The sequence below is a fragment of the Anomaloglossus baeobatrachus genome, chromosome 6, assembly GCF_048569485.1.
Source record: "Anomaloglossus baeobatrachus isolate aAnoBae1 chromosome 6, aAnoBae1.hap1, whole genome shotgun sequence".
Lineage (NCBI taxonomy): Eukaryota > Metazoa > Chordata > Amphibia > Anura > Aromobatidae > Anomaloglossus > Anomaloglossus baeobatrachus.
Genome location: NC_134358.1, coordinates 151,967,810 through 151,993,921, shown reverse-complemented (window position 1 = coordinate 151,993,921; position 26,112 = coordinate 151,967,810). Strand labels below are relative to the sequence as shown.

Here is a 26,112-nt window from a genome sequence, read left to right as displayed (position 1 = left end):
AAAAGTGGGGTGAGAAGGGAGCATGCTGGGGGCCCTAGTATGGGCCCTCTTTTCTTCCATCCGACATAGTCAGCAGCTGCTGCTGACTAACTAGTGGAGCTATGCGTGCATGTCTGACCTCCTTCGCACAAAGCATGTAAACTGATGAGCCCGTGATCCCACGGGGGGTGTATAGCCAGAAGGGGAGGGGCCTTACACTTTTAAGTGTAATACTTTGTGTGGCCTCCGGAGGCAATAGCTATACACCCAATTGTCTGGGTCTCCCAATTAGGAGCGACAAAGAAAAACCTGTGCCTTAGTAGCTTTGCTCCTTGTGGACGACATGCTGTTGTCTCCTAGGAGAGTGACCACTGAGGGTATATGGGAAAAGGGTATACAGCCTGACCGAACAGATAGATATATATCTATTATATCTATATATCTATATATCTATATATCTATATAGCTATATAAAATGTGTATCTATTCCGGCACCCTAGGGAGCTTACCGACCGATAACGAGCGGAGTGTGTCCTCCAGATTCCCTGCCGTGGATCCCCCGGAGCTGCAGAGCTGTTCACTGAGAAGCATCCACCGGCAGAATGCCAGAAAATGGCCGCCGGAGCTCTCAGGGGAGGAGTGGGGCGAGGGCGGCGCCAGCAAAGAGCGGGAATCTGGGGTCCCCACAGTGGTCAGTGAGGGGGGAGGAAGACATGCAGGATTCTCCAGCCCTCACATCCGACGTCATGTCGGTAATCCCGCCCTTACCCCTGACAGGCAGGCCCGGGGGCGGGATTTTCGCGACTAGGCCGCGGTGAAGCCAGGGACTAAATTTGAGGCCGCGGCCGACAAGCAGGCACGGTCGGCGCGGAAGTCCACCGGCCTCCTCAATTTCAACTACCGCGGCTTCCGGGAAGAAGGTGCACTCCCTGCACAGTCCCCTATGGGGACACAGAGTACCTTTAAGTTGCAGGGCCCGGTCCCTGAGGTTGAAGAGGCTCCGGTCCGGCAGGTTCCACCAGGGGCTGCGGATGGAGCACGGTCCCAGCAAATGGATGACCGCTCAGGATCCCACTTCTCCCAGAGCCGCATGAGGGATGGTGAAGGAGACGGCATGTGGCTCCAGCCTCCGTACCCGCAATGGGTACCTCAACCTTAACACCGCCGACATAGTGGGGTGAGAAGGGAACATGCCGGGGGCCCCGTGGGGGTCCTCTTTTCTTCCAACCGACATAACTAAGTATGAGAATGCATGAGTGGATGTGTGCCTCCTTCCACACAAAGCATAAAACTGAGGAGCCCGTGATCCACGGGAGGGTGTATAGGCAGAGGGGAGGGGTTACACTTTTTAAAGTGTAATACTTTGTGTGGCCTCCAGAGGCAGAAGCTATACACCCCAATTGTCTGGGTCTCCCAATGGAGCGACAAAGAAAACAGTTCTTGTATTAGAGGCATTCAAGAGCATATTAAAAAGGGGTAATCCAAGGTTTGGCAAATAGTAAAAAAAAAAAAAAAAAAAACAAAACAAAAAACAACTTAGTGACCTAGTGGATCCTCCACCACTGCAGGGGTCTTTTTGAACTGTCCTGCAGCAATGTAATACTGACAACTACAAGAACTTGACCACTGCAGCCAATCGACATCCTGACATCCATCAATGACATGCATGGTCTGCCATCATCACCGCGCATGTCGGTGACTGGAGGGAAAGTTCACAGAACCAGAACCGGAGTTAGGCCATATGCCCACAGGAGAAAATACTTGTGGATTTTGCCGCGGAAAACCTGCGGATTTTCCAGATAAATCCGCAAGTTTATGCAAGTACAGACACTCCCCATATTATCCTATGGGATTTGGGGAGTGCTGTATCAATGCTGCGGTGTTTGCAGCTGCGGAAAATGCTGCGGATGTCCCACAGCCACACTTCACTGCGTGTCAATTATTCATGAGGAATTATCTGCGGAATTCCTGCCTTTCCACTATGGAGATACAGGGCGGGAAAGCCGCAGGAATTCTGCACGGTTTCCGCAGGTTTACCGCAACAATTCCGCCAGAAATCCGCAATAATGAATAGCTGCGGATTCCGGGGAGCTGCTGCGTTAACCTGCGGAAATACATGCAGAAAATTCCGCAGGTACGTTCTCCCGTGGGCACATGGCCTTACAGTGCATTGACCAGGAGAGTTTCATTTTCTTTTCCCATTGCCCTGCCTGCCTTATGGCCATTTAAAAACAAAAAATATTTGACCAACTATTCAATTAGATTGCCACAATTCAGTGACTTTCCACACAAAGAACCACTAGCAAGTCAGTTTCTTACTTGCATATGTCCCTGTACGTCTGTATTGCAGTGTCCATGTAATGAGCTGGGTACGGCCTGGGAGCACCTGGTTGCAGAAAAGCAGATACTGCAGCCATTTCCTAAAAAAGGAAGGAATATATAATTAAAAAGGAGGAATCTAATATTGAGACACTTCATGGAAAAGCTGTCTGATTGTAAGAAGGGACCATCCATGTCTAGTACCAGCAGAGATCAGAAGAAAATCTCCAGATAATAAGTTAAACAATTCTTCCCCCCCGTTCAGATTAGGTTTTGTCCTACATGTAGCATGTAGTTAGACGCACATACTAATCATCTCATTATGGCTTTGTTGATGAAACCAATGCCATAACAGTTTGTGGGTGACTGATGTGTTTACTGCATGTCGGACTATATCAACTGTTATCCATAGGATATAATAGCGTTTCTTCTAAAAGTTGATGGAATAAATTCTAGTGTATTCATTAATCTTTAAGTCGATGGGTGACAGATCCACTTGGCCACATGGCCTGTGTGTAATGCATTCACTAGTATCCAAAAATACAGTGTGAGGCTAGTCAGTAAGGCCATAGTAAGTAATAGTATTTAGTCAGTAAGGCCATAGTAAGTTCCTAGTATTTTAATGACGGGGGTCTGATCCTGCGGCCAACTGTTCATCAGAATGAAGAAAATGTAACACTCAAGTAAATGGGGCCGAGTCACTGCGTAACCCAGTATTTTTTGCCATTGGTTAAGCATCGACAACTTACGCCAAGGAAAGGATATCAAGGTTCTTTAAAATGTGAAATTCGGCACACTTTGCGGTTAAGTGCAGTAAATGAACAGGTGACTAAAAATCATACCAATTCATCTGAAATCAGAGTGTTTTGGTGGCAAATATATCTATTTCTGCAGATTATAATCAGATAAGTGGGACTGTAGAGAAAAAAAAAAATGTAACAAATCTGCCACATCTGAATTTAACCCTTAAACCCCCCCCCCCCACACACAAAAAAACAGATCTAGATTACATCTAGCACAGGGAATTAATAGTGTATGAACTATATGCAGGACTCCCCTACTAAGGAGGAAAAGAATCGGAAGTATTGAGAGGATAACGTTATAAAAGCCATACACCTGCAGAACCATACATATAAGATGTAAGGCAAGGCCTACCAGCGACCCCGCGGCATACAGCATGGCCTGGTCATTCAGGAAGTCCTTTTTTGCAGTATGATAGCAGCTGTACGCCAAGTCATAATGCTGCACCAAAAAGCACAAGTCCGCCATCTTCCTAATCTGAAGCTCCGGAGCCTCCGGTGGATACCTACAACACAAAACCCCAAAGATTACTATATCAACAGTAAGGACAATGTCAGCAAGCTTCTGGAGCATTTAGGTGGGACGATTTAGGCTCATTAAATTGGTCCTCTAGGAAAGAAACTTAATGAGTAACATACATAAATAAATTCTTTTAATTACACTTGTCTAGGGGCCAATTATATAGTTTATTGTTTTTAAATGGCTGCTGTCACATTCACACAACCCATCCTACTGTGCATTTATGATGGAATTTATGGTCAGTAGATGGAGCTCTCCGGTCTTCTCTCACCATTATCTATGAGGACAGGCAAGAGTATAAGTGCGTAAAGGTTAGAAGGATGGCACCAGACGTTGTATGTAGTTTTCTATCAGAGTTGGTGTTAAGGTCCAGTCACACACAACGACTTAGCAGCGATCCCGAAAATGATGCGACCTGATAGGGATCGCTGGTAAGTCACTGGGAGGTCGCTGGTGAAATGTCACACAGTCAGACCTTACCAACAATGCAGGAACGATACAGGTCGCAGTAGCGACCTGTATAACGATCCCAACAGTCACTGTGACCCTGTCACATAGTTTCAAACACAGCGATGTGTCCTGCCCAGCAGGACATCGCCTTTGAAGAAAATGGCCTGGACCATTCTGCAACGACTAGAGATCTCACAGCAGGGGCCTGATCGCTGGTAAGTGACACACATAACAAGATCGCTAACGGGATCGCTACTGCGTCACAGAAACCGTGACTCCGCTGCGATAACGTTATGTGTGACGGAACCTTTACTCGTATGCCCTGTTAGAAAACATTTCCCACAATTTTCATGTCATCCCATTTCTTCGACTCACTTCTGACCTAGCTGCCTGTGCTTCAGCAGAGAGGTCATCTCAGGTTTGATATACACATTCCCTACTGTCTCTCCCCATATCTACCAGACACAATAGGAAGCAGAGCTTTCTCTTCTCACACAACCCACCATGCTGTGTGTTCAATACCGTGATGGCTACCAGTATGAGAAAATCTTTATAATTACCCCTACACAAGAAAGTATAAATAATGAAAAGTATTTTCCAATCAGATTTCCAGCATGACCCTCTTGCAGACTATCTCTTATTGCCAGCTGCGTGTGCACAACACAGCGCATTTGATGAATATGAAAGTGTTTGAAGCAGCTTCAACAAGAATATCTAATACTAAAGTATCATTTTGCTGTTCTTCTGTTGTAATATCGGTTTGTTCCTCAGTTACATGAACAGCGCTGTGGCCTTCCATCTCACACATACTGAATCCTAAATTTTCTTCTAGATGTTGTTCATTACTCTCATTCATCAGTTAATTGTACTTATGTTTGAAGCATTGTCCATTACAACGGCAAGAACCTGTTCTTTTTTGCATTCCTAATCTTGCAGAACTTTTTCCACTAAGGCCTGGAGAAACTGGCTGCTGTGATGAGCTTTAGTATATTTTACTGCCAGTGACTTGCTAACAATTTCTTTGTTGGCAAACATAATGAACATTGATGGCAAAATAATTCAGTGAAATGGAGCAACTCTGGGCATCCAGCAAAGGTAATGGGTTTCAAGATAGGACATTCAGACACAGCGTTCTGTGAGGATCCGTTTTTGGGCTCAAAAACAGATCCTCACAAAGAATGAGCATGCCAGCTTGTGTGGCGTTTTTCTAATCTGCTTTTGCTATTGAAAACATTATTCATGAGCTCAGAAACCTTTCAGGTGATGCGTTTTTTTAAATAGCTGATCTGCTTTTGCAGCTGAGAAACATTTCCTCCAAAAACACAGCAAAAACTCTGTGTGTGAATGTAGCCTTAGATCATTAATAGAACAGACATTTATAGGACATTTCATAACTTTCCCAAATTCCTATGAAAAAATATTCAGCACATTTTGCATTGCACTGCTGTCCCCAATTTATTATATATTTTAGGAGTCGGAGTCGGTCCATTTTATACCGACTCCACCAAAATAAACAGAGCTAAAGTCACTCAGAAAATGCTGTAACTCTGCTGTCTGATACAGTCTCCCATCTCCACATCAAAAACAAATGCAACGTTCCGACACAAGCAGTGAAGATGACAAAGCATGCAGAATTCAGCCTGCGGGCACCGAGCAGACAGGGTGGTTAGGCAGTACAGGGGCATCCAAATCTGACAACAACATCTCATGAGAATGATGCCGGAAAAGGCCCTGTAAGCCGGGCTGCACAGATCGCAGTCAGGTAGTCTTTACATTATAAAAAAAAAAAAACAAATTGTGTATCCCCTGACTGTGTCCTGTTGGGACCCGGTCACTCTCAGCCCTTAGCCACATTGAGGCCTATTTTAGACCCATGGTAAGGTTTTAATATTAGAGAGTGTAGGTACTGTCCCAACTGGGTACACCTTGGCGTTGGTGGGATAGTTTTATGCTTTTTTTTTATCAAAACCAGTGTTTAATAAGTACCCTATGTTTATATGCACTATGCTTTTATTTAGTTACAGCAGGGTATGTTTTCACAATTTTCACCTTGGTTTCTCTTAGTCTTTACGTTATGTAGCGGCTGTTCTGTATAATGCAGTTTAGCCCCAATTACTTATATGTGAGCTTCTGAACGCTGCAATATCAGGCAGCAACAAATTATTCTCCAATCTGTCCAGCAAATACTCAGGTCCCCTTATTAGGCTATATGCGCACTTATCGGATTTTGCCGCGGATTTTTTGCGGTTTTGCTGCAGAAAATTTTCATAACATCTCTGCAGTGAATCACCAGCAAAACCTATGGGCAAAAAAAATCCTGTGGGCACTAGGCGGAATTTGACAGCTGCATGTTTTGCTGCGGGATTCCCGCAGCAAAAACAAATTGCATGTCAATTCTTTTCCGTACGTCGCTGCGGGATTTCACTCCATTGACTCCAATGTTAATCGTGAAATCCCGCAGGGAATAACGCAGGCAGCAAATTCTGTGCGGTTCACTGCGTTTTCCTGCGTTATTCCCTGCGGTATTTCGCGGTTTACCTCCGGTAATGTACATCGCTTGTCTGCGGTTTTGCAGGGAAGTGATGTCATTACAGGAAGAGGAAGCAAAGCAGAGAGTAAACACACACACACACACACATAGAACACAGACACAGACACAGAAAGCAAACGGACATATAGAAAACAAAGAACGTGGGCTCCGCTGTATATTTACCTTCCAGCCGAGGTAAGCACACAGCGGCGGCCCGGTATTCTCAGGCTGGGGAGGGAGAGGGGCAGGGTTAATGTCCCCCGCCTCACTCCCACCTCCCACAGTCGAGAATATCAGCCGCAGCTGCCCCGGCACTGTCGCATGCATTATGCGGCAGCACCGGCGTGTCCCCGGCTCTTCCTGCAGCCGTGTAGCAGTGGCAGTCAGAGTAATACAAGGGGTTAATGGTGGCGGATCGCCGCCATTAACTCCAGGCTTGATCATGGCAGCGTCTATGTGACAGCTGACATGATCAACCCGTAAGTAAAGTGAATAAACACACACACAGAAAAATACTTTATTTTAAATAAAACAAACAAGCCTCGTTAACCCTTTTATTAACCCCTCCCGAAACAAAGCTCCGCCGTAATCTACAGGTCCTGCGCTGCTTACATCCAGCCGCGACTGACAGACACAGCGCTGAATGAATGCAGCAGACAGCAGAGGTAATTACCGGTCATTTCCCACGGCCGGTAATGTGAACTCACTGCCGACCGTGGGAAATGCAGCGATCTGTGCTCTGTCTATCTATCCCTCTGTCTGTCTATTCCTCTATCTATCCCTCTATCTATTCTTCTGTCTCTTTATCTATCTCAGAGTGAAATGACTTTTTTTTTTTCTTTTTCAATGTGCTTTATTGCATTGAATGCAATAAAGCACATCCCAACCCGCACGTGGCAAAAGCAAAACCGCGGCAATACCGTGAACAATACCGCGGCAAACCACATGCGGTTTTCGGGTGCGGTTTGCCGCGTTTTTTTACCGCGGGTGCGGTAATCTTTGAATACCTGCGGAATTTTCTTGAGAAAATTCCATTTTCCAGTGCGCACATAGCCTTAAAGAGAAGAAAGTGAAGCAATTGTCAGGAATCGGTCTTCAATGACCTGACATTGATCACCAATTCTATGCCATACGCAGTGCAGACTGGTAGTGCACTGGAAAGTGGGAACTTGTTAATGCACTTGGAAAATCCAGTCCAAACACAATGAGACAATTGAGCACAATGTCCACCTCCTCTTCCGCCACTTTAATGACAGGAAGCAGCTGGAAGGAGTCGTCATCCTCGTGATCGCGCAAGACCATCGTTCTCATGCAATCTCACATGATCACAAAGCTTATTAAAGCAGAGAGCAGCAACACAGCGAGGAACCTCGTAGGAGAAGCAGAGGACAGCACACCAACTATGGGTAAGAAATACGGTCACTGCAGGTAGGCAGTCACAAGCTCACATGACCGTACTGGCACTTCTGACCTGCTCTATGGGCATTTCAAAGCATCTACTTTTTCAACCCTATGTTGCTGACTTTTTGTGATTGAACAGCATCATAGTGAGTTTAAAAGGAATCTGTCAGTAGGTTTTTGCTATGTAATATGGGCGCTGCATGAAGTACGGGCATAGCCCCCGATTCCAGTGATGTGTCACTTACTGGTCTGTATGTTGCAGTTTTCAATGAATCAGTATTTTAAATCAGAAGGAAATTATCACCAGAGGACTAATTATGTTTTACAATGTTAGTAATTCTAGTCTATTTAACCCCACCCCCACCAATAACTAGCAGCTTTCTGCCTATGCACAGTGCACACACAAAGCTGACAATCAGTGGTGTGGGCAAGGTCATACAGATCTCAGCATAACAACTTACAATAATCCTGAGGTATTCTTCAGCTCATTGACGCTCTTTTCTGGCACTTTACCACCAGTGAACCACTTTTTTGTGGCAGAAAGCAATGACCGACTCAGTCCCTTCCTGGATATCAACTGAAATAAAAAATAGTGAGAATCAAGAGACAAATTTATGGTAAAAAGACAAAAATACACACAAAAAAGGTGTAGCTATACCATAATACAGTCTTGTTTTATACTGATGACTAATATAAATTCATTTTCATTAAAAATTAATATACAATTTACAGCTAAAATACAAACTTAAAACTACGCAGACACAAAGTAACAAACACCCAAGAATGGAATGAGAATTGAAGCGCTCTCACCTGATCGTTCAGCTGTCTTACGGTCTTTTCCACGTGTGGTATAAGTCCTCGGAAGGTAAATTCTTGTATGAACTGCCTAATGCGATCGTGGTCTGTAAGTGTCAGGCAACTGCCATGGGGCGTTCCAGTCACTGCCTTCTTCGCCTCAGTCGCAGTACCTGGCGGCCTTCCATTATCGAGACCATCAAAACTACCCCCGGCATCACTCAGCTGGTCAAGTGGATGAGTCTTCAAGTTGTTTGATAAAGCCTCTAAAGAAAAAGGCAAACACAAGAAACCCAGTGTTATATTACGGAACATTTTTTTTTTTTTTTTTTTTTTTTTTAAATAAACTAAAGAAAATAGTGACACCAAACTAAACTAATTACTAACAAAGCCCACACAAATAATATAACCGTAAAGGAAAAAAACAAAAAACAAACGACACATAGCAAAGTTTAGATGGTTTGGCTTACCGACTCTACAGCCCTGAATAAGGCCTACTGCCAACTCATACAGCAGGAGTCTCAAACTCGGCTGGGTATATGGGCCGCACATAGTAAAAAAAAAATAGAATTTTGGGAGCCACAAGGTGTGTGTGTGTGTGTGTGTGTGTGTGTGTGTGTGTGTGTGTGTGTGTGTGTGTGTGTGTGTGTGTGTGTGTGTGTGTGTGTGTGTTTTATTATTGGATTTTTAATTTTCAAAAAAAAAAAAAAAAAAACCTTTCATTTTATTCCCTTGTAAGTAATTTTTTTTTACAGTTGGCACCATATAGTGATATTCTACATGCACACCCAAGATATATATGTAATTACTGTATATTACATATTTTATTACATATTTACAATGTATTAGTTTTTTGTGTTCTAGAGTTGTATTCCAATAAATATATTTTATGTTCTTCATATCTTGATTATTGTATCATAAAAATGATTAAATGTCTGATGTTCACATTGTATTACAATAAATGTTTCACTTAAATAAGCAATATACTAAATGTCATTATTTAGTATGTTTTTGTTGAAAACGGTTTTTTGCCACTTATATATAACTAGAAGGTGGCCCGATTCTACGCATCGGGTATTCTAGAATTTACGTATTGTGTAGTTCATGTATGATTTTTGTTTTATTATATATATATATATATATATATATATATATATATATATATATATATATATATATATATATATATATATATATATATATATATATATATATATATATATATATATATATATATATTGTTGTGTGTAGTTACCAAGTGTTTGTGTAGGGCGCTGTACATGTTCTGGGTGTTGTCTGGGTGTGGCGGGGGGTGAGAGCGGTGTTGTTTGTGTGTTGCGTTGTTTGTGGAGCGCTGTGTGTCTGTAGCGTTGTGTGTGTGTTGCGCGGTTTGTGTGTGTGTGGTGTGTTTTGGGGGGAGGTATGTTTTGTGCAATGTGTGTGTTGTGCGGTATGTGCGTATATTTGTGTGTGCCGCGGTGTTTGTGTGTGGGTGTCTGTGTAGGGCAGTTGTTTGTGGTTCCCAGTGTGTGTGTGTGGTGTGTTGTGCAGTGCGCGCGCGTGTGTGTGTTGGGGGGAGGTGTGCACTTCCCATCGTGCTCCATCCCCCATGCAGCGCACTCCACATCGTGCTCCATCCCCTATGCTGCGCACCCCCCATCGTGCTCCATCTCCCATCCTGCGCACTCGTAAACGTGCTCCATCCGCCATGCAGCGCACTCCCCATCGTGCTCCATCCCCCATGCTGCGCACTCCCAAACGTGCTCCATCCGCCATGCTGCGCACTCCCCATCGTGCTCCATCCCCCATGCTGCGCACTCCCAAACGTGCTCCATCCGCCATGCTGCGCACTCCGAAACGTGCTCCATCCGCCATGCTGCGCACTCCCAAACGTGCTCCATCCGCCATGCTACGCACTCCCCATCGTGCTCCATCCCCCATGCAGCGCACTCCCCATCGTGCTCCATCCCCTATGCTGCGCACCCCCCATCGTGCTCCATCTCCCATGCTGCGCACTCCCAAACGTGGTCCATCCGCCATGCTGCGCACTCCCAAACGTGCTACATCCGCCATACTCCGCACTCCCCATCGTGCTGCATCCCCCATGCTGCGCACTCCCAAACGTGCTCCATCCGCCATGCTGCGCACTCCCAAACGTGCTCCATCCCCTATGCTGCGCACCCCCCATCGTGCTCCATCTCCCATCCTGCGCACTCCCAAACGTGGTCCATCCGCCATGCTGCGCACTCCCAAACGTGCTCCATCCGCCATGCTGCGCACTCCCAAACGTGCTCCATCCGCCATGCTGCGCACTCCCAAACGTGCTCCATCCGCCATGCTGCGCACTCCCAAACGTGCTCCATCCGCCATGCCGCGCACTCCCAAACGTGCTCCATCCGCCATGCCGCGCACTCCCAAACGTGCTCCATCCGCCATGCCGCGCACTCCCAAACGTGCTCCATCCGCCATGCCGCGCACTCCCAAACGTGCGCCAGCATCAGCCTCTCTACCCGCAGCATCAGCCTCTCTATCCCCAGCATCAGCCTCTCTGTCCCCAGCATCAGCCTCTCTGTCCCCAGCATCAGCCTCTCTGTCCCCAGCATCAGCCTCTCTGTCCCCAGCATCAGCCTCTCTGTCCCCAGCATCAGCCTCTCTGTCCCCAGCATCAGCCTCTCTGTCCCCAGCATCAGCCTCTCTGTCCCCAGCATCAGCCTCTCTGTCCCCAGCATCAGCCTCTCTGTCCCCAGCATCAGCCTCTCTGTCCCCAGCATCAGCCTCTCTGTCCCCAGCATCAGCCTCTCTGTCCCCAGCATCAGCCTCTCTGTCCCCAGCATCAGCCTCTCTGTCCCCAGCATCAGCCTCTCTGTCCCCAGCATCAGCCTCTCTGTCCCCAGCATCAGCCTCTCTGTCCCCAGCATCAGCCTCTCTGTCCCCAGCATCAGCCTCTCTGTCCCCAGCATCAGCCTCTCTGTCCCCAGCATCAGCCTCTCTGTCCCCAGCATCAGCCTCTGTCCCCAGCATCAGCCTCTCTGTCCCCAGCATCAGCCTCTCTGTCCCCAGCATCAGCCTCTCTGTCCCCAGCATCAGCCTCTCTGTCCCCAGCATCAGCCTCTCTGTCCCCAGCATCAGCCTCTCTGTCCCCAGCATCAGCCTCTCTGTCCCCAGCATCAGCCTCTCTGTCCCCAGCATCAGCCTCTCTGTCCCCAGCATCAGCCTCTCTGTCCCCAGCATCAGCCTCTCTGTCCCCAGCATCAGCCTCTCTGTCCCCAGCATCAGCCTCTCTGTCCCCAGCATCAGCCTCTCTGTCCCCAGCATCAGCCTCTCTGTCCCCAGCATCAGCCTCTCTGTCCCCAGCATCAGCCTCTCTGTCCCCAGCATCAGCCTCTCTGTCCCCAGCATCAGCCTCTCTGTCCCCAGCATCAGCCTCTCTGTCCCCAGCATCAGCCTCTCTGTCCCCAGCATCAGCCTCTCTGTCTCCAGCATCAGCCTCTCTGTCCCCAGCATCAGCCTCTCTGTCCCCAGCATCAGCCTCTCTGTCCCCAGCATCAGCCTCTCTGTCCCCAGCATCAGTCTCTCTGTCCCCAGCATCAGCCTCTCTGTCCCCAGCATCAGCCTCTCTGTCCCCAGCATCAGCCTCTCTGTCCCCAGCATCAGCCTCTCTGTCCCCAGCATCAGCCTCTCCATCCCAGCCTTCCCCAGGATCAGCCTCTCTCATCCCAGCATCAGCCTCTCTGTCCCCAGCATCAGCCTCTCAGTCCCCAGCATCAGCCTCTCAGTCCCCAGCATCAGCCTCTCAGTCCCCAGCATCAGCCTCTCAGTCCCCAGCATCAGCCTCTCTCATCCCAGCATCAGCCTCTCTCATCCCAGCATCAGCCTCTCTGTCCCCAGCATCAGCCTCCCCATCCCAGCCTTCCCCAGGATCAGCCTCTCTCCTCCCAGCCTCCTCCAGCACGCCATGCTCCTCTGCCGACACTCACAGATCCGATCGCATACACTCACACACACCGACACACACCCGATCGCATACACTCACACACACCGACACACACCCGATCGCATACACTCACACACACTCGATCGCATACACTCACACACACTCGATCGCATACACTCACACACACTCGATCGCATACACTCACACACACCGACACACACCCGATCGCATACACTCACACACACCGACACACACCCGATCGCATACACTCACACACACTCGATCGCATACACTCACACACACTCGATCGCATACACTCACACACACCGACACACACCCGATCGCATACACTCACACACACACACACATTGACTATATTGCACATACGCGCTCATACTCACAACATCCGGAGATACCACATGCTTCTGGCCATGTGATCCTCCGGCAGGTCCTGGAAGGTCACAACAGCACAGTATCGAGGGCGAGAAGCAAGCGATATCGCCGGATGCTGTGAGTGTGTGGATGCGATGTGTGTGTGAGGTGTTTGTGAGAGTGAGTGTGATCTGATGTGTGTGTATGTGTATGTGTGTGTGCTGTTATGTGTGTGCATGTGGATCTTCCGCCGCTGCAGGACCTTGATGTGCTGGTAACTATGCTAGGATGGTTACCAGCGCATCACGTCCCCCACTCGCACGGGAGCCCACACCAGCATACGGCGGCAAGGCCAGCAATGCGGGGGTAAGTGTCGGCTGGGTTGGCGGCGTACGCTGATGTGGGCTCCCGTTGGGGGGGGGGGTGTGTACAGTACTCACCTGGGAGCCGTGACCGTGTCAGTTCGGGGAATGCGTGGGGGGCAGAGCTAACGTCCATTGCGTGAGGGGGGCGGGGCGTGGCGTGGCCGAGTTGCCAATGCCTGCAGGGTGCCGGGGCGAGAGGCCAATCTGTGGGGGGGCGGAGCCTGGCCGAGCGGCTGGCCAATCCGTGTGGGGGCGCAGCCTGGGCGAGCGGCCAATCGGTGTGGGGGGGCGGGGCCATGGCGAGCCCAGCGGCCAATCAGCTTTGTGTCACCGTAAGGACACAATGTCACCGGAAGGACACAATTTTGAAGCAAGACAGACAGACAGACAGACAGACAGACAGACAGACAGACAGACAGACAGACAGACAGACAGACAGACAGACAGACAGACAGACAGACAGACAGAATAAGGCAATTATATATATAGATATATATAATGTTGTTGTGTGTAGTTACCAAGTGTTTGTGTAGGGCGCTGTACATGTTCTGGGTGTTGTCTGGGTGTGACGGGGGGTGAGAGCGGTGTTGTATGTGTGTTGCGTGTGTTGCGTTGTTTGTGGAGCGCTGTGTGTCTGTAGCGTTGCGTGTGTGTGTGTTGCGCGGTTTGTGTGTGTGGTGTGTTTTGGGGGGGAGGTATGTTTTGTGCAATGTGTGTGTTGTGCGGTATGTGCGTATATTTGTGTGTGCCGCGGTGTTTGTGTGTTGGGTGTTGTGTGTGTGCAGCGTTGTCTGTGTGTGTGGGTGTCTGTGTAGGGCAGTTGTTTGTGGTTCCCAGTGTGTGTGTGTGGTGTGTTGTGCAGTGCGCGTGTGTGTGTGTGTGTGTGTTTGTTGGGGGGAGGTGTGCACTTCCCTTCGTGCTCCATCCCCCATGCAGCGCACCCCCCATCGTGCTCCATCCCCCATGCTGCGCACCCCCAAACGTGCGCCATCCCCCATGCTGCGCACCCCCAAACGTGCGCCATCCGCCATGCTGCGCACCCCCCATCGTGCGCCATCCCCCATGCTGCCCGCAGCATCAGCCTCCCTGCCCGCAGCATCAGCCTCTCTGCCCGCAGCATCAGCCTCTCTGCCCGCAGCATCAGCCTCTCTGCCCGCAGCATCAGCCTCTCTGCCCGCAGCATCAGCCTCTCTGCCCGCAGCATCAGCCTCTCTGCCCGCAGCATCAGCCTCTCTGCCCCCAGCATCAGCCTCTCTCCTCCCAGCATCAGCCTCTCTCCTCCCAGCATCAGCCTCTCTCCTCCCAGCATCAGCCTCTCTCCTCCCAGCATCAGCCTCTCTCCTCCCAGCATCAGCCTCTCTCCTCCCAGCATCAGCCTCTCTCCTCCCAGCATCAGCCTCTCTGCCCCCAGCATCAGCCTCTCTGCCCCCAGCATCAGCCTCTCTGCCCCCAGCATCAGCCTCTCTGCCCCCAGCATCAGCCTCTCTGCCCCCAGCATCAGCCTCTCTGCCCCCAGCATCAGCCTCTCTGCCCCCAGCATCAGCCTCTCTGCCCCCAGCATCAGCCTCTCTGCCCCCAGCATCAGCCTCTCTGCCCCCAGCATCAGCCTCTCTCCTCCCAGCATCAGCCTCTCTCCTCCCAGCATCAGCCTCTCTCCTCCCAGCATCAGCCTCTCTCCTCCCAGCATCAGCCTCTCTCCTCCCAGCATCAGCCTCTCTCCTCCCAGCATCAGCCTCTCTCCTCCCAGCATCAGCCTCTCTCCTCCCAGCATCAGCCTCTCTCCTCCCAGCATCAGCCTCTCTCCTCCCAGCATCAGCCTCTCTCCTCCCAGCATCAGCCTCTCTCCTCCCAGCATCAGCCTCTCTCCTCCCAGCATCAGCCTCTCTCCTCCCAGCATCAGCCTCTCTCCTCCCAGCATCAGCCTCTCTCCTCCCAGCATCAGCCTCTCTCCTCCCAGCATCAGCCTCTCTCCTCCCAGCATCAGCCTCTCTCCTCCCAGCATCAGCCTCTCTCCTCCCAGCATCAGCCTCTCTCCTCCCAGCATCAGCCTCTCTCCTCCCAGCATCAGCCTCTCTCCTCCCAGCATCAGCCTCTCTCCTCCCAGCATCAGCCTCTCTCCTCCCAGCATCAGCCTCTCTCCTCCCAGCATCAGCCTCTCTCCTCCCAGCATCAGCCTCTCTCCTCCCAGCATCAGCCTCTCTCCTCCCAGCATCAGCCTCTCTCCTCCCAGCATCAGCCTCTCTCCTCCCAGCATCAGCCTCTCTCCTCCCAGCATCAGCCTCTCTCCTCCCAGCATCAGCCTCTCTCCTCCCAGCCTACCCCAGCCTCAGCCTCCCAGCATCAGCCTCTCTCCTCCCAGCATCAGCCTCTCTCCTCCCAGCATCAGCCTCTCTCCTCCCAGCATCAGCCTCTCTCCTCCCAGCATCAGCCTCTCTCCTCCCAGCATCAGCCTCTCTCCTCCCAGCATCAGCCTCTCTCCTCCCAGCATCAGCCTCTCTCCTCCCAGCATCAGCCTCTCTCCCCCCAGCATCAGCCTTTTCGGTCCCCAGCATCAGCCTCTCTCCCCCCAGCCTACCCCAGCCTCCCCCAGCATCAGCCTCTCTCCTCCCAGCCTACTCCAGCACGCCGTGCTCCTCTGCCGACACTCACAGATCCGATCGCATACACTCACACACACCCGATCGCATACACTCACACACACCCGATCGCATACACCTCACACACACCCGATCGCATACACCTCACACACACACACACACACACACACACACACGATATTGCACATACGCGCTTATACTCACAACATCCGGAGATACCACATGCTTCTGGCCATGTGATCCTCCGGCAGGTCCTGAAAGCTCACAGCACAGTATCGCCGCCGAGAAGCAAGCGATATCCCAGGATGTTGTGAGTATGTGGATGCGATGTGATGTGTGTGTGAGAGTGAGTGTGATCTGATGTGTGTGTGCTGTTGTGTGTGCGTGTGTGTATGTTCCGCCGCTGCAGGACCTTGATGCGCTGGTAACTATGCTACCATGGTTACCAGCGTATCTCGTCCCCCGCTCGCACGGGAGCCCACACCAGCATACGCCGGCCAGCCCCAGCAATGCGAGGGTCTGTGTCGGCTGGTTTGGCGGCGTACGCTGATGTGGGCTCCCAGGGGTACAGTACTCACCTGGTAGTCGTGGCTCCGTGACCGTGTCGGTTCGAGGAATGCGTGGGGGGGGCGGGGCCAGAGCTAGCGTGCATTGCGTGAGGGGGGCGGGGCGTGGCGGAGTTGCCAATGCCTGCAGGGTGCCTGGGCGAGCGGCCAATCCGTGCGGGGGGGCGGGGCCATGGCGAGCCCAGCGGCCAATCAGCTTTGTGTCACCGTAAGGACAATTTTGGAGCAAGACAGACAGACAGAATAAGGCAATTATATATATAGATACTATGTAATACACTATGTAACACTATGTAAGTGGCAAAAAACATAGTGTTACATAGTGTATTACATAGTGTTTATATATATATATATATATATATATATATATATATATATATATATATATATAAACACTATGTAATACACTATGTAATACACTATGTAATACACTATGTAATACACTATGTAATACACTATGTAATACACTATGTAATACACTATGTAATACACTATGTAATACACTATGTAATACACTATGTAATACACTATGTAATACACTATGTAATACACTATGTAATACACTATGTAATACACTATGTAATACACTATGTAATACACTATAATACACTATGTAATACACTATGTAAGTGGCAAAAAACATAGTGTTATATATAATACTGTGTAATACACTATGTAAGTGGCAAAAAAGTTTTCAACAAAGAAGGGAATTTTGTTTACTTACCGTAAATTCCTTTTCTTCTAGCTCCTATTGGGAGACCCAGACAATTGGGTGTATAGCTTCTGCCTCCGGAGGCCACACAAAGTATTACACTTTAAAAAGTGTAACCCCTCCCCTCTGCCTATACACCCTCCCGTGCATCACGGGCCCATCAGTTTTGGTGCCAAAGCAGGAAGGAGGAAACTTATAAATTGGTCTAAGGTAAATTCAATCCGAAGGATGTTCGGAGAACTGAAACCATGAACCAAAGAACAATTCAACATGAACAACATGTGTACACAAAAGAACAAACAGCCCGAAGGGAACAGGGGCGGGTGCTGGGTCTCCCAATAGGAGCTAGAAGAAAAGGAATTTACGGTAAGTAAACAAAATTCCCTTCTTCTTTGTCGCTCCATTGGGAGACCCAGACAATTGGGACGTCCAAAAGCAGTCCCTGGGTGGGTAAAAGAATACCTCGATAAAAAGAGCCGAAAACGGCCCCCTTTTACAGGTGGGCAACTGCCGCCTGAAGGACTCGCCTACCTAGGCTGGCATCTGCCGAAGCATAGGCATGCACCTGATAGTGTTTCGTGAAAGTGTGCAGACTCGACCAGGTAGCCGCCTGACACACCTGCTGAGCCGTAGCCTGGTGCCGCAGTGCCCAGGATGCACCTACGGCTCTGGTAGAATGGGCTTTCAGCCGCGAAGGAATCGGAAGCCCAGAAGAACGGTAGGCTTCAAGAATCGGTTCCTTGATCCACCGAGCCAAGGTTGACTTGGAAGCCTGCGACCCCTTACGCTGGCCAGCGACAAGGACAAAGAGCGCATCAGAACGGCGCAGGGGCGCCGTGCGAGAAATGTAGAGCCGGAGTGCTCTCACCAGATCTAGCAAGTGCACATCCTTTTCACATTGGTGAACTGGATGAGGGCAAAAAGAAGGTAAGGAGATATCCTGATTGAGATGAAAAGGGGATACCATCTTATGGAGAAATTCCGGGACCGGACGCAGAACCACCTTATCCTGGTGAAACACCAGGAAGGGGGCTTTGCATGACAGCGCTGCTAGCCCAGACACTCTCCGAAGTGATGCGACTGCCACAAGGAAGGCCACCTTCTGCGAAAGGCGTGATAGAGATAACCCTGAGGACGCTAGGAGCCAGGACTCAATGGCCACACAGTCAGGTTGAGGGCCGCAGAATTCAGATGGAAAAATGGCCCTTGAGACAGCAAGTCTGGTCGGTCTGGGAGTGCCCACGGTTGACCCACCGTGAGGTGCCACAGATCCGGGTACCACGACCTCCTCGGCCAGTCTGGAGCGACGAGGAAGGCGCGGCGGCAGTCGGACCTGATCTTGCGTAACACTCTGGGCAGTAGTGCCAGAGGAGGAAATACATAAGGCAGTCGAAACTGCGACCAATCCTGAACTAAGGCGTCCACCGCCAGAGCTCTGTGATCTTGAGACCGTGCCATGAATGCCGGGACTTTGTTGTTGTGCCGAGACGCCATGAGGTCGACGTCCGGCATTCCCCAGCGGCAACAGATCTCTTGAAACACGTCCGGGTGAAGAGACCATTCCCCTGCGTCCATGCCCTGGCGACTGAGAAAGTCTGCTTCCCAGTTTTCTACGCCCGGGATGTGAACTGCGGAGATGGTGGAGGCTGTGGCTTCCGCCCACAGCAGAATCCGCCGAACTTCTTGGAAGGCTTGACGACTGCGTGTGCCGCCCTGGTGGTTGATGTACGCGACCGCCGTGGCGTTGTCCGACTGTATTCGGATCTGCCTACCCTCCAGCCACCGCTGGAACGCCCTTAGGGCTAGATACACTGCCCTTATTTCCAGAACATTGATCTGAAGGGACGACTCTGTCGGAGTCCAGGTTCCCTGAGCCCTGTGGTGGAGGAAGACCGCTCCCCACCCTGACAGACTCGCGTCCGTCGTGACCACAGCCCAGGATGGGGGCAGGAAGGATTTTCCCTTCGACAAAGAAGTGGGAAGAAGCCACCACTGAAGAGAGGTTTTGGCTGCCAGTGAAAGAGAGACGTTCCTGTCTAGGGACGTCGACCTCCTGTCCCATTTGCGGAGAATGTCCCATTGAAGTGGACGCAGATGAAACTGCGCAAAGGGAACTGCCTCCATTGCTGCCACCATCTTCCCTAGGAAGTGCATGAGGCGCCTCAAGGGGTGTGACTGGGCCCGAAGGAGAGAGTGCACCCCTGTCTGCAGCGAACGCTGTTTGTCCAGCGGAAGCTTCACTATCGCTGAGAGAGTATGAAACTCCATCCCGAGGTAAGTCAGTGATTGGGTCGGTGTCAATTTTGACTTTGGGAAATTGATGATCCACCCGAACCTCTGGAGAGTCTCCAGAGCAATGGTCAGGCTGTGTTGACATGCCCCCCGGGAGTGTGCCTTGACTAGAAGATCGTCTAAGTAAGGGATCACCGAGTGTCCCTGAGAGTGTAGGACCGCCACCACTGCTGCCATGACCTTGGTAAAGACCCGTGGGACTGTCGCCAGGCCGAAAGGCAGTGCCACGAACTGAAGGTGTTCGTCCCCGATGGCGAAACGCAGGAAGCATTGATGCTCTGGTGCAATCGGCACATGGAGATAAGCATCCCTGATGTCGATTGATGCTAGGAAGTCTCCTTGGGACATCGAGGCGATGACAGAGCGGAGAGATTCCATCCGGAACCGTCTGGTTCTCACGTGTCTGTTGAGCAGTTTGAGGTCCAGAACGGGACGGAATGATCCGTCCTTTTTTGGCACCACGAACAAGTTGGAGTAAAAACCGCGACCACGTTCTTGAAGGGGAACGGGGATCACAACTCCTTCTGCCTTCAGAGTGTTCACCGCCTGAAAAAGTGCATCGGCTCGCTCGGGGGGCGGAGATGTTCTGAAGAAACGAGTCGGAGGACGAGAACTGAGCTCTATCCTGTAACCGTGAGACAGAATGTCTCTCACCCATCGGTCTTTGACATGTGGCCACCAGGCGTCGCAAAAGCGGGAGAGCCTGCCACCGACCGAGGATGCAGTTTGGGGAGGCCGAAAGTCATGAGGAGGCCGCCTTTGGGGCGGCTCCTCCGGCGGTCTTTTTAGGACGTGACTTAGACCGCCATGCAGAAGAGTTCCTCTGGCCCTTCTCTGACCTGTTGGACGTGGAGGAATGGGACTTGGCTGAGGGCCGAAAGGACCGAAACCTGGGTTGTATCTTTCGCTGCTGAGGCCTGTTTGGTTTGGACTGGGGTAAGGACGAGTCCTTTCCCTTGGATTGTTTAATAATTTCGTCCAATTGCTCGCTAAACAAACGGTCGCCAGAAAATGGCAAACCGGTTAAGAACTTCTTGGAAGCAGAGTCTGCCTTCCATTCGCGTAGCCACATGGCCCTGCGGACTGCCACCGAATTGGCAGATGCTACCGCTGTACGGCTCGCAGAGTCCAGGACGGCGTTCATGGCGTAGGACGAAAAAGCCGACGCCTGAGAAGTCAAAGACACAACCTGCGGAGTAGAGGTACGTGTGACCGCATTAATCTCAGACAGACAAGCTGAGATAGCTTGGAGTGCCCACACGGCTGCGAATGCCGGAGCAAAAGAAGCGCCTATGGCTTCATAGATGGATTTCATCAGGAGCTCCATTTGCCTGTCAGTGGCATCCTTGAGCGATGAGCCATCTGCCACTGATACTACGGATCTAGCCGCCAGTCTAGAGACTGGAGGATCCACCTTGGGACACTGAGCCCAACCCTTAACTACGTCAGGGGGGGAAGGGGTAACGTGTGTCATTAAGGCGCTTAGTAAAGCGCTTGTCCGGAAATGCTCGGTGCTTCTGGACAGCATCTCTGAAGTTAGAGTGATCGAAAAACGCACTCCGTGTACGTTTGGGAAACCTAAACTGGTGTTTCTCCTGCTGTGAAGCAGACTCCTCTATAGGTGGAGTTGGAGGAGAAAGATCTAGCACCTGGTTGATGGACGCTATAAGGTCATTTACTATGGCGTCCCCTTCAGGTGTATCAAGATTGAGAGCAACGTCAGGGTCAGAGCCCTGAGCTGCGACCTCCGCTTCGTCCTCCAGAGAGTCCTCATGCTGAGACCCTGAGCAGCGTGATGAAGGCGAGGAAGGTTCCCAGCGAGCCCGCTTAGGCGGTCTGGGACTGCGGTCCGTGTCGGAGTCCTCCCCGTGGGACCTAGGTGCCACCCCAGGAGCACTTTGGTGCGCCGACCGAGGGGGGCCTGGGGGTGATGAACTGCCCTGGGCCTGTGATACCGGTCTGGACTGCAAGGCTTCTAGTATCTTAGAAGACCATCTGTCCATAGACTGAGCCATGGATTGTGAAAGCGACTCAGAGTTTTTCAGCCAAAACTGCAAACTCTGTCCCTGCCACCTGGACAGTGGAAGCCGGCGGTTCTACCTGAGCCGAGGGTCCCACCAGTGCCTGAGGCTCCGGCTGAGGGAGTGCCACAGGGGCCGAGCATTGCACACAATGAGGGTAGGTGGAACCTGCAGGTAACATAGCCGCACAAGAGGTACAGGTTGCAAAATAAGCCTGTGCCTTGGCACCCTTGCTCTTTGCGGACGACATGCTGTTGTCTCCTCTTAGAGTAATCAGTGAGGGTATATAGCCAAGGGCAAATAATGCGGCCGAACAGAGAAAATGTATAATATATATATATATATATATATATATATATATATATATATATATATATATATATATATATATATATATATATATATATATATATATATATATATATATATATATATATATATATATATATATATATATATATATATACATATATATACATATATATACATACTTCGGCACCCAAGGGGGCCAGCACCTTAACCGGTGCGGCTTACCGACCGCCCAAAGCGGTTGTGTGACCACCAGATTCCCTGCCTGGGCCTCCCAGAGCTGTAGAGCTCGTTCTGAATTCCTCCACCGGCAGAAGTGATTATAACAATGGCTGCCAGCGTTCTCAGATGAGGAGGGAGCCGTGGGCGTGACTAATAAAGTGCGGGAATCTGATGCCCCTCAGTGCTCAGTGAGGGGGGAGGAGGATACCTAAGTATGCTCCAGCCCTCACTGCCGACGTCTAGTCGAGCGTCCCGCCCTTACCCCTGACTGGCAGGCCCGGGGGCGGGAGTTATGGTACTAGGCCGCAGAAGCCGGGGACTAAATTTAATAACGCGGCCGGCAAACATGCGCGGTCGGCGCGGTAGTCCCGGCGTCACAAAAAACACAGCAGCCGCTGCAGCGTCTGTTACACAGGCGCTCCATGCGCCGTCCCCAAGGGGACACAGAGTACCTCTTAGAAGCAGGGCCTGTCCCTGATGATACCCAGTCTCCTGTCCGTCAGATTCCCCCAGGGGCTGCGGAGGGAGCCCGGTCCCAGTGCATGGTGACCGGTTAGGATCCCACTTCTCCCAGAGCCTCTAAGGGATGGGGAAGGAAAACGGCATGTGGCTCCAGCCTTTGTACCCGCAATGGGTACCTCAACCTTAACAGCACCGCCGACCTTAGTGGGGTGAGAAGGGAGCATGCCGGGGGCCCTGTGGGGGGCCCTCTTTTCTTCCATCCGATAAAATAAGCAGCTACTGCTGACTAAATGTGGAGCTTGCGTGAATGTGTGCCTCCTTCAACACAAAGCATAAAACTGATGGGCCCGTGATGCACGGGAGGGTGTATAGGCACAGGGGAGGGGTTACACTTTTTAAAGTGTAATACTTTGTGTGGCCTCCGGAGGCAGAAGCTATACACCCAATTGTCTGGGTCTCCCAATGGAGCGACAAAGAAAACATATTAAATAACATTTGTGCGGTCTATGAATTTGTTGTAAGAAATAGAATTGCTTCCATCAGATCCTCCTTCGCAGATTACCTCAAATTTGACCTAATAATTTTAAGGCTAGAGAACAACCTCTCTACAGTAACTTGGGTTGGAGGCAAAGCCGTAACCACATGGGCAACATATCAAACAATTTCCAGGTATAAAGGAATTGCCTCGTGCACAGTCAGTTTTGATGAATGGTTGAATTTTTCTATTTCTTTGAGAGCAAGTGAAAATTTTACTGAAATCTTGTCAATCTGCTGCTATAGGAGACGGAGTGAAATCTTTTTCCTTGCAGCAACATTTTGCTGCTCCATGTCATCCAAATACTTGTCAAAGTTAAACTCCTCATCTGATGAGGATGAAGATATCGCAGCAGTAGCACTGTCAGGCCCCAAGTCCTCTTCTGCCTGGAAGTCCTGTAGCCACTCATCCTAACTGCTACCTCACTCAAAGCTACTTTTCCTTTAGTAAGCTGTTGATCATCAAGCAGTATACGATGAATTGGGTCCACATAAACAGCTGCCAGAAGAATTTTATTTTCCAATAGCTGTGTCTCTCTCCGTTTCATTGAAGCAGAAATGCCATCTGCGATTAAACCTCTTCTTTGGGACAGGCAAAATAGCAAGTTCTTCCACTCCCTTATGAAAATGCCAGGAGTTAACTCCTCAGCTTGTAATTTTTTAGTCACGGTAAATGGGTGATTAAGTAATTCCTTCAATTCAGTCATCTGTGTCCATTGACCTTCATTTAAGGTTACTTGAGGGTTCACCATAACTATAAGAAACGATTTTAGTTCAAGCAATCGCTCAGTCATTAAATAAGTGCTGCCTCACCGAGTGGCTTGATCAACAATTGCCCCTTTCCCAGCACGTCTCTTCAAGATGGAATCAATTTTAGGGGTTCTGGCGGCAATAACCAACTTCCTCACTTTTCCACTTAAGTTTCCAGCATGTCCGCCCAGTTTCACACATCCGGCTTTTCACCGGTTTGGCGGATGTGGCGCATGCCAGTACAGTACGATACAGTACAGTGGCAGTGCCACAACTTCCGGGTCACATGCTCCGGTCATATGAAAGCATGTGACCGTCATTTGTCACACTGCCACTGTACTGTATACACTGTACTGGAGTGCGCCGCATCCGCCAAACCGGCGAAAAGACAGATGTGTGAAACCGAAGTCCCTCTTGCAGACTCTAATTGCCAGCTGCAGCATGTGCACAACACAGCGCATGTAATGGATATGAAAGTGTTTTGAAGCAGCTTCAACAAGATCTAATGCTTAAGTATCATTTTGCTGTTCTTCTGTTGTAATATCTGTTTGGTCCTCAGTTACATGAACAGCACTGTGGCTCCATCTCAGACACACTGAATCCTAAATTTTCTTCAAGCTGTTGTTCATTACTCTCATTCATCAGTTTAATTGTACTTAAATCATTGTCCGTTACAATGGCAAGAACCTGTTCTTTTTTGCGTTCCTAATCTTGCAGAACTTTTTCCACTAAGGCCTGGAGAAACTGGCTGCTGTGATGAGCTTTACTATCTTTTACTGCCAGTGTCTTGCTAACAATTTCTTTCTTGCCACAAACATATCGAACATTGATGGCAAAATAATTCAGTGAAATGCAGTGACTCTGGGCATCCAGCAAAGGCAATGGGTGAAAAGATAGGACATCCAGACACAGCGTTTTGTGAGGATCCTCACAAAGAATGAGCATGTCAGTTTGTGTGGTGTTTATCTACCGTATTTTTCGCTTTAGAAGACGCACTTTTCCTCCCAAAAATTTGGGAGGAAAATGGGGGGGTGCATCTTATAATCCGAATATAGCGGTACCTGCGTGTCTTGTCTGTGCGGCGATCGGGCGGCCGGGTGCCTGTGCTTGCGTGCGGTGGCAGCCGGGTATCCGTGGCTGTGTGCGGGCGGCAACCGGGTGCTGTGTGCGGGCGGCAGTCGGGTGCTGTGTGCGGGCGGCAGCCGGCTGCCGCCCTCACACGGGCGCCCGCATGCAAGCACAGGTACCCGGCCGCTTGCACGCAGGGTGGGCGGGCAGCCAGCTGGCTGCCACTCTGTGCGTGCGTGGCGGGCGGCCGTGCACTGCAGCAAGTTACGCAGTTTGTCCGCGGTTCCAGTTTCAAATGATGCCGCCGGGAGCAAGCGCGTGCGCAGATGGAGCTCTTAGATGAGAGCTCCATCTGTGCATGCGCCGCTCCAGGCGCAATCATTTGAACCGGGACCGCGGACACTGGGACACTCACTGCACTGGCCTGCTGCACGTCCTCACCCCCCTCCACCGCCGCTGCTGCCGCCGCCGCCACCACCACCACCACGGTGTCCCGCAGCTCCTGCAACCACGGACGCCACCGCACCTGCAACCACGGACCCCGCTGCCACTGATCCGCCATGCCTGCCAGCACAACCTCTGCCTCCTGTGACCCCGCTTCACCACCACTGCTGCCCCCCTCCGGTAAGAGAAGACCGGAGTATAAGACGGACCCCATTTTTCTTTTTTTTTTACCTTTTACGATGTCTAAATTTGGGGTGCGTCTTATAATCCGGTGCGTCTTATAAAGCGAAAAATACGGTAATCTGCTTTTGCTATTGAAAGCATTATTTATGAGCTCAAAAACCTTTCAGATGATGCGGTTTTTTAAAAAGCTGATCTGCTTTTGAAGCTGAAAAACGTATCCTCAAACGCAGCAAAAACGCTGTGTGTGAATGTAGCCTTAGATCAGGAATAGAACAGACATTTATAGGACATTTCATAACTTTCCTAAATTCCTATGAAAACATTTTCAGCACATTCTGCATTGCACTACTGTCCCCAATTTATTATATATTTTAGGAGTCGGAGTATTTTATACCAACTCAGACTCCACCAAAATGAGCTCCGACTAAGACTCCACAGCCCTGCTTATATTCCAATACATTACTTTGTTTTCCCCCAGCTCTGCGGA

At 50.2% G+C, this 26,112-nt stretch overlaps 1 protein-coding gene and 1 long non-coding RNA gene across 3 annotated transcripts in view; one reads left to right on the top strand and one right to left on the bottom strand.

Moving 5' to 3' along the window:
- Positions 1 to 26,112, bottom strand: part of TRAPPC8 (trafficking protein particle complex subunit 8) — a 170,714-nt gene that overhangs the window by 114,559 nt on the left and 30,043 nt on the right. For both annotated transcript variants that reach the window (XM_075353322.1, XM_075353323.1), the window contains 4 exons: positions 8,810 to 9,060; positions 8,461 to 8,576; positions 3,454 to 3,604; positions 2,299 to 2,399 (listed from right to left, as the gene is read on the bottom strand). In XM_075353322.1, coding sequence (XP_075209437.1) covers positions 2,299 to 2,399; positions 3,454 to 3,604; positions 8,461 to 8,576; positions 8,810 to 9,060 — 619 coding nt within the window. The remainder of the gene's footprint in view (positions 1 to 2,298; positions 2,400 to 3,453; positions 3,605 to 8,460; positions 8,577 to 8,809; positions 9,061 to 26,112) is intronic.
- The window catches only part of LOC142317218 (uncharacterized), a 43,690-nt gene continuing 25,447 nt past the window's right edge, over positions 7,870 to 26,112 (top strand). The window contains exon 1 of the long non-coding RNA XR_012754679.1: positions 7,870 to 8,004. This is a non-coding gene — a long non-coding RNA (uncharacterized LOC142317218). The remainder of the gene's footprint in view (positions 8,005 to 26,112) is intronic.